Source organism: Azolla caroliniana, unplaced genomic scaffold (assembly GCF_043228905.1).
Source record: "Azolla caroliniana isolate FFs.n. ecotype wild unplaced genomic scaffold, voAzoCaro1.0.p SCAF_9, whole genome shotgun sequence".
Lineage (NCBI taxonomy): Eukaryota > Viridiplantae > Streptophyta > Polypodiopsida > Salviniales > Salviniaceae > Azolla > Azolla caroliniana.
In genome coordinates this window covers 16,354,911-16,363,072 of record NW_028230444.1, presented here as the reverse complement: position 1 = coordinate 16,363,072, position 8,162 = coordinate 16,354,911, and the positions used below count along the sequence as shown (strand labels likewise).

The following is an 8,162-nucleotide window of genomic DNA, read 5'->3' as shown; positions in this document are numbered from 1 at the left end:
CTCTCATAAAGATTCTTATTCAAAAATCTATTAGTTTCCCATTAAAAAATCACCACCAAGCATTAGATAATGATATGTTGCAAGGCATGCACTCTAATGAAAAGTGCAAGTATATCATTCGGAATTGCATAACCCTCATCTTAGTGTACAACCAAAGTGGATCTCCATATCTTTGTTCTACAAATCATGTTCAACTTTCAAGATTTCTTTTGTGCTTTACTCTCAAAATTTCTTCGAAGTTTGTTAACCTTGTTTATCATCGGTTTTGTGAGCTAATGTTCTACAATGAGCTTGCAATTTGAGCAACATAGTTTGGAAAGTGTCACATTTTACATTCTTTTAGCTTTGGTAGTACACAATTATAACTCCCGGCAATGTGGAAATGCACCAAAAACAATTATAAAAATAAAAGATCTGATATGCACATTTTTGTCCTTGATGTCACATCTCCATACACTACTAAGTCTTAAGGTTCATTTTCTTTGTGAGACCTTAATCGTGACATTTGTGTATGCACTTACTATATGTTTATTCTGCTAATTACAATACAGAACGTACCCAAGGCAAAATCAAATATTTTCTCCAATGTAAAAGAGATTAGAAATGTTTTTTGAATCACAATGAGTGGCTGTTCTTATATTCAATTTGTGAACAATAAGAACCAGCATACACTAATGGTTGCAAAAGAGTAACTTATATGGTATACAATAATGTAAAATTGTAGTAACATCTGCCCAAATGTTGGGCTGGGGGGGAAACAATTGTAATGTGTTGGATTTTCATTTTCTAGTGATGCTACCATCTTAGACTTTTTTCTTTCCCAGAGTACTATTATCATTATGAGGTATTAAGTGAAGGAAAAAGACCGGCAAAAGAGTGAATAGAGCCTGAATGCAGATGCCCATACTGAAGTTTTCAAATTCGTTTGATGATATATGAAGGGTTGAGGCAAGACTAGCTCCAAATAAAGAGCTTAAAGTTGCACCAAGGTTATTTAAAGACATGAAAAGAGCAAAGAGCGTTCCTTCGATACCGGGTTCACACAATTGTCCAGAAAGAACCAAGAATGGCATAAATCTGTTGAACCAAGGGACAAATATATACATTTATATATATATAAATAATGAAATGAAGGACAATCTTAAAAACGAAGAAGTCACTAATAAATGGAAACATTCACATCATAAATACAAAGAAAATCAATCAATGAGAAGGATAGAAAGGACAAACTTGAATTGGTTTATTGCATCTCCCAATGCTGAAGCCCCAATAATAAACACTTTATCTGGAATACCAAATTGTTTATTCAAGCCACTCACGAGTATGACATCGGACAGAGTGATCAATGCCAGCACAATGTGCGTCCACCTATACAGTTACGATTCATGAGGATATAATTTTTTCCGGGTTCTCATAGGTCAATTTTGTTCTTATCAAAGAAGGTAAAATTATTGTAATGTATAGGTCCTACCATGCACACTTTCACATATACTGATTGAAAAGCTTTTATGGCAAAACAATTACCAAGGTAACATCCTTGTTTTGTATTTTTCACTTGTTTCATCACCGTCTCCGCCTCATCAGTACTAAGCTCATGAATTTCATTCACAAGTTCAGCACATTGAACATACGAAAAGAGCACCTTTTTGCATGCATCGATTCTTCTTTGTAAACGGAATGCTAGATGGGGGCAAAAAGGTAACCAATGCAATATTGAATAGCCTCATGATGGTTCCAGATGAATAGTCATTCTCCTAGTGTGGCTTTATTTTAGAGTTTTGCACATTAAATTGTGTATTTTGTCGGAGATACTAACATACGGAAGCTTTTGTGCTTATTAAGCACTTCACTACTCAGGAAAATAATTTGAGCACATTAAAAGTAAGTTTTCCAGGAAAGAACATACTGACCCGAGAATCTTCCTCAATGGCACATTCTTAAGATACTGGTTGTACATCAATGTTCCTAGCATCAAAGATCCCCAGCCGACAAAACGTGATGTCCCCAAGAAAGATGCATCCAAATGCAAATGATTGGTTTGGTAGTAGAACATCATTGTCGAAAGACTTGGTACACTAATTTGAGCCAAGAAGAACCATAGCATTGGCCTTGCCACATAATGCCAAAAATATATTAATTAAAAAAATGAGAGAAAAACAAGAAACATAAACAAAAAGAAGCACAAACATGAGAGACTCTTTACCTTCGGATCTCTGGTCGTTGTATGGTCTGATGGAGCTTAACAAATGTTTCCTTTATTTTTAAAATCCAAGATTGTTGTTGATCATCTTGTGATATTATTTCCGTGCTCTCTTCATTCTGTGCTTTGGCAATGTTTATGCTTTCTGGACAATGGAGCTCACATTCATGTCCTTCAGTAGCACTATCATCCTTTGCCATTTCAGATTCAACCTCCACCCAATCATCATCTTCTTTTCCATGGATTAAAGTGTATCGTTCCTCCCCATCCTTAGGCATCAACCCTTTATTTTCATCGGCCTCATCAATATTACATGATTGCAACAATCCTTTAAGAGGAAAATCATTATTTTTGCTCTTTCTATGGTCATTTACTATGATGTTAGAACTCCCATGATGATTTCTGTTAGCACATGCGTTATCCAATATGTCGACATCTGCAGTGTGCAATCTTTTGATTGCAGTTGCAAGCTTTCTTTCATCGACAAATGTGCATGTCACAAGTTGTAGCACTGGAAACATGGAGAAAAGGAGAAAAATCCTCTTTACACCAAGTGAAGAGAGAGCGAAACCACCAATCATGCTACCAAATATGCCACCTAATGCCATTGCAAACCATGACATAGACTGAAGGTCTCCAGCATATTCAGTCCTGCAGAACGAGGTCTCAGCTATACCAAAAATGCAGAACTTTCTTATATAGTCTGAATAGAACCAGTTAAATGGTTATAGAATTGTCTCTCCCTTCGTTCTTCCTTTCCTTTTCAGACATATGAATAAAGCCTTCATTATAAAACTACCTAATATCATTTCCTCCATCCAGTATAAACACATCTAGCAAGGTGAAATAGAATGCTTCCAAGAGTAATCAAAACCAGATCAAAATCCTTTTATAATGAGCTTTGTAAGGTTGTGCATAAATAAACTGTAAACCCTGTATAGATAAATACAAACACAAAAACTATGGGCAATCAAAGGATGACAGCAAAGAAAACAGAATTTCAGAAACATTGTGGTAATAATGGGAGCACGAAAAGTTATATATACCCACCCTCCAAACAAATAGTTTACCTTTAATATATACTATGCTGTGAAGAAATTAAAAGAATAGGAAAATTGAATCTGGCGCAGATGTTTGTGTAATTTTCATTCTTCCTCAAAAAGCTTATCTTTTACGAAGCTCAAAAAAGATTAACCTCCCTCTGTCACTATTCCTATCATAATGTCTATATATACACAACAATATACATGGAAGAACATGGACACACAACTTATCGAATATGCTCTCTAGTTTGAACATGTCAGACAAAAGGGAAATTTACTGAACCTCTCTTCTCTTGCAGCTTCTGCAATCATTGCATCAATTACAACATCCGCCATGGCTGTTCCAAAATTTTGTAACGTCAAAAGGCCAATCATGCATATCGCTGACATCCTCATATTTTCAAAAACTCCAAGTAAAACCCAAGGGATAAAAGAAAGAATGCTCGATAAAATAAGATAAGAAATCCGTCGGCTTCCATTGATTGGTATGCAATCTGACAAAATCCTAGCAAAACAAAGCAAAAAACAATAAAAAAACAAAATTGAGAGGAAAAGGATTTCATCAGTTCATCGATAAGAGTACAGTTCAAACCCATAGACTCACCCATAAAGTGGTTTGATGTTCCATGGCAGAAATGCTACTGTCATGGAGAATTGTGAGGCCGAGGGAGTAAGTTTAAGTTCATCTTTGAGTTGATAAGATATTGTCATCCATGGGAGTGACCTAAAACCCTGTTAATGATATACACTCAGAAGTGTACCACACATATATTACAAATCCATAATTTCATGCTTATTTTCCCTAGGAAATCATGAAGCTTTTTGTTCAGGTAATAAATCGTACGAAATTCCAAGAAGGAAACAACACATACACTATCATATGCATATGTCACCATGTATAATTGGTTCACGATGACTATCAAATCCCAATGGGCAACATTATAATCAACTCTTCTCAAACTAATTATGACGAATATAACAAAATATTCTCAGAATGCATACATATACATATATATATATGATTAATTGTATGCAATTATTCAAAATTAAGTCTATGATGAGTGTTGGGATGATGCATTGTAAAAACCATTTTGAGGAGAATCTAAGAACTCTAATGAAAGGCATATATATTTAGCTAAATTGTATCATATTATCAAATAAAGTGTGATTGTGGCCATAATTGTGATTAAATATTGATCTTAAATTTTGCAAAAAATCCAACAACATATTAAGGCGTACAAAACACATATATTTGGCTAAATTGTGTGAGATTTTCAAAAGAAACTGCAATTCCACAAACAAGAAAGTGGGAAAAATATTAGGAAAAAAGAAAAATTTCTTAAGACCATCATCAAAAGAATGCAACATATATAACTTTAATGGGTGAGTCTAAGAGATCTATACTATTTGTATGTTTTATGAGATTATTGAAAAAGGAAACTAACCACGAGAAAATAGAGAATTAACGAGTTTTATTTCTAGTTGTTTTTATGACTGACCTGTGTCCAATATATACAAGTGATGAGGATGAGAAATGGGGATCCGAAGTTGTTCGTCAATCTCTGGATCCATTTCATCGCTGATCTCCATCGCCACAACACCATCATTACTATTCTAAAGTACTTGAACTTTCATTGAACCCGTCCAGTCTCTCTGTCTCTCTCTGTATCTCTCAATGCTTTGTTTCTACTTGTGTCATATGTATACAGTATATGTATAATGTATAATGTATAATGTATAATGTATATGTATATGTATATGTATAATGTATAATGTATAATGTATAATGTATCTATATGTATTGTATATGTGTATATTTATATGTAATATGCATATATGTATACCGATTAATATGACGTATTTATACATTTAGACCTTCCTGTGTATTTGTTCATGGAAAATCTATGGTACATATAACATCAGGCACCATTTGAGATTTCAAGATACATATAAAATTGGCTCTAAGGTCTCCCAAATGCATTGACAGCTTCTCAACACATTGCAAATGATGTTTTTCACAAACCTCCTGCACATTTTATTTTTTAACGATGGTTTATCTATGGTGCATGACATCTTCGTTTGCGGAAAAAACTCAAGTGGAGTAGCATGATTTCCATGCTCCTCAACATATGTAGTGTTTACTGGAATATGTTGCTTTCATTCGAAGCTATTTCGATGGATCGAATGAAGTTCATGTTATTTTAGGCTAGTAGACACCTTGTTTAGTGCAGGATGAGCAATATTTCTTGGGATTTGGAAATTTCTACCAAAAGTTCATCGAGACTTATCCCAAGATTGTGTTGCCTCTCATACACAACTTGTACAAATGAACCGGTTGTTTACATTGACTTCAAATGTAGGCAAGGTGTATGACAACTCAAAGTGAGCTATTGTACACTTGTCTCCATTATGGTGATGCATGCTAACCTACGATAGTCTTTTATCATGAAAGTTGATGCACTCAGTTTTGGATTTGAAGTATCTCGCTGCATAACCAAGGCAATTGAGCAATTACATCTAGTCGCCTTTTTATTCATTGAATTCTAAAGTTGCAAAGATGAACTATGTTACGAGCATGACCATAAAGTATCCTGTGGTAAGTTATATTGTAGTATTCTACACTCTAATAGTTACAAGGGTCATTTTAAATACCAACTGACTTAGGGAAACTACCCTTTCCACTATTTACATAAATAGCCTAAAACCTAGTATGTCCAAATAGGATAGTGTGAATACATCCATTACTTCCCGTATTCGACACTCCTCTGTAATGGGCGTATACAAGAAAAAAACTGTAATCAAGCGAATAAAGAGAAAAGACGGATTTATGCAAAGGGTTGTTGAACAAGTCAGCTTTTGTTCGAATCAACAACATCCAGGAAGAAAAGGTCGAGTCGACCGGGGTCGGAAGAGCTAAAGCTAAATAAACTAGTCCAAAAGGGAATCCCAATCGGAGAGTCTGAAGTCAAGTCGACTATGTTGATTGTCGATTGTCCGAAACCATCCTGAATGTCCGACTCAATTGGAGTGATTCTTCGTTATGCCCATCTGGTGCCGAAGGGATCAGAATCAAGCCAAGTGATATCTCACGTCTATATGCTTCTAGGCGTTGTGCTGAAGGGTTAAAGCATGGGAATGGAAGCACTATTATAGCTAACATGTAGCTAAAATGGCCATAGCTATTTAGTTATTTGTTTAGCTAAATTTTAGTGGGCAAATCTTAAAGATCATTTACGAAATTTGTTTGATTGATTAATTAAATACATATAATTTATTATTGTAAAAGAATACGTGTGCAGAAGGAAGCGTATGCGAAAGACACAGAGTACACGGTTCGGAAGTACGACAACTCGGTAAAACGCAGAAATCACATAGAAGGAGAGGGAGAGACAGTGAGAGAGAGCATAACACGAAACTATATTAAAAAATAATTCTCTGTATATCCTCTGTACATACTTCGTGCTCGGTGAGCACCTTTTATACAAGCCCTGACTATTGGGCTGACACAAGTACTTGACCGCTCATAAATGAGCATCCTACACTTACTCCCAAAATTATTCCTTACGAGGAATAACATTCTAACGGCCTCTCAGTTTACACACCGCTACGGTCATATTGTGCGTACAGTTTTACGCACCCAGTCTACGCATTGGGTTACACACCCAATGTTGAGCTTGTTTCTCAATACTCTCCCTCAAGCTCAACTTGAGGTTCCATCTACTTTTCCCGGATCTTCGCTCCGGCCTCTCCTGGCTTCACGCCTCGTTCGCGCTCCTTGACCCGTTCGATTCCGTGCACTTCCACCCTTCCGGTCCGCTTGTCTGCTCATGTGGCCCTTCTCAGCTCCCTTGCTGTCGCGGTGTTCACGCCTCTTTCGTTGCCCTTTCCTTCGCTTGACCCTCAGTCAATTCGTAATGTCTGAATCGAACATTTCGATTGAATCGGTCACTATCAATTCAATTCCACTTTCACCCAAATTGGTTGTCTCCAATTCGTCTTCTATTTTCAGGCCCTTGACAACATTAGACCATGTCTTGGTCTTGGCCTTTACGCCCTTCTTGCCTGTATTTCCCCTTTGCTCGATTATCTTCGGCTCTTCCTTGCGATTACGGCCCATGTTTTCTTCTTCGGCTTCTTCAGCAGGCCCGAAATCGAATTCTTCATCCATCTCGGCATCGCGGTCACTGTAACCACTCCTTTCACGTTTACGCTCCTGTTGTCTCCCCCTCAAGTTCAGCGTGTCGAGGTGACGCAAACCCAGCTCACTCGAGAAATGCCGCAACTTGTCGAGACCAAGGGGCTTGGTGAAGATGTCGGCAATTTGCCGATCCGTGGGAACATACGCTAGTTTGACTTCACCAAAAAGGACACGCTCGTGGACAAAATGGTAGTGCACCTCAATGTGCTTGGTTCGGGCATGGAATATAGGATTTTTCACAAGGTGGATACTGCTGAGATTGTCACAATAGATCATCGTCGAGTCGGACACCTCCACATGTAGATCCCATAATAGGGTGGAAGCACGCTACGGTGTACCAGAAAAGTATTGTTTTTGGCCACAAAAAATGTCAGTCCTTTCGATACTATTAGTACTATTAAATAATTGAGAAAAAAAATCATAGAAAAATAAAATCGATTTTGGGGAGTGGGGTGAGTGTAGTACAAGTGTCATTTAAGACAAGGAATGGGGGGAACACGTGAGGAGATGTTCTTTCCATTTTGAGGGCTATTTTCCCCTCACGTCGTTTTTGGCACTTCTCCTCAAACCAACTCCTCTTACTCCTCTTACTCTATCCCTCTGAGCTCTTCATCTCAGACATCCATGTCAGGTTTCTGGTTTTCCTCCAATCTATGAGGTTTGTTCAGGTTTAGGGAGCATATCTCAGACATCCATGTCAGGTTTTTGGTTGAGTTGAGGT

At 37.1% G+C, this 8,162-nt stretch overlaps 1 protein-coding gene across 1 annotated transcript; it reads right to left on the bottom strand.

The window, feature by feature from the left end:
- Window positions 1–561: 561 nt before the first annotated feature.
- On the bottom strand, window positions 562–4,931 carry LOC147860262 (Major facilitator superfamily protein). Its single transcript, XM_087324748.1, has 7 exons — window positions 4,743–4,931; window positions 3,848–3,975; window positions 3,527–3,748; window positions 2,204–2,851; window positions 1,911–2,108; window positions 1,231–1,368; window positions 562–1,077 (listed from the first exon to the last, which is right to left on the bottom strand). The coding sequence occupies exons 1-7, from the start codon at window positions 4,848–4,850 to the stop codon at window positions 804–806; spliced, it is 1,716 nt and encodes a 571-aa protein (XP_087180874.1). The 5' UTR covers window positions 4,851–4,931; the 3' UTR covers window positions 562–803.
- Window positions 4,932–8,162: the final 3,231 nt, after the last annotated feature.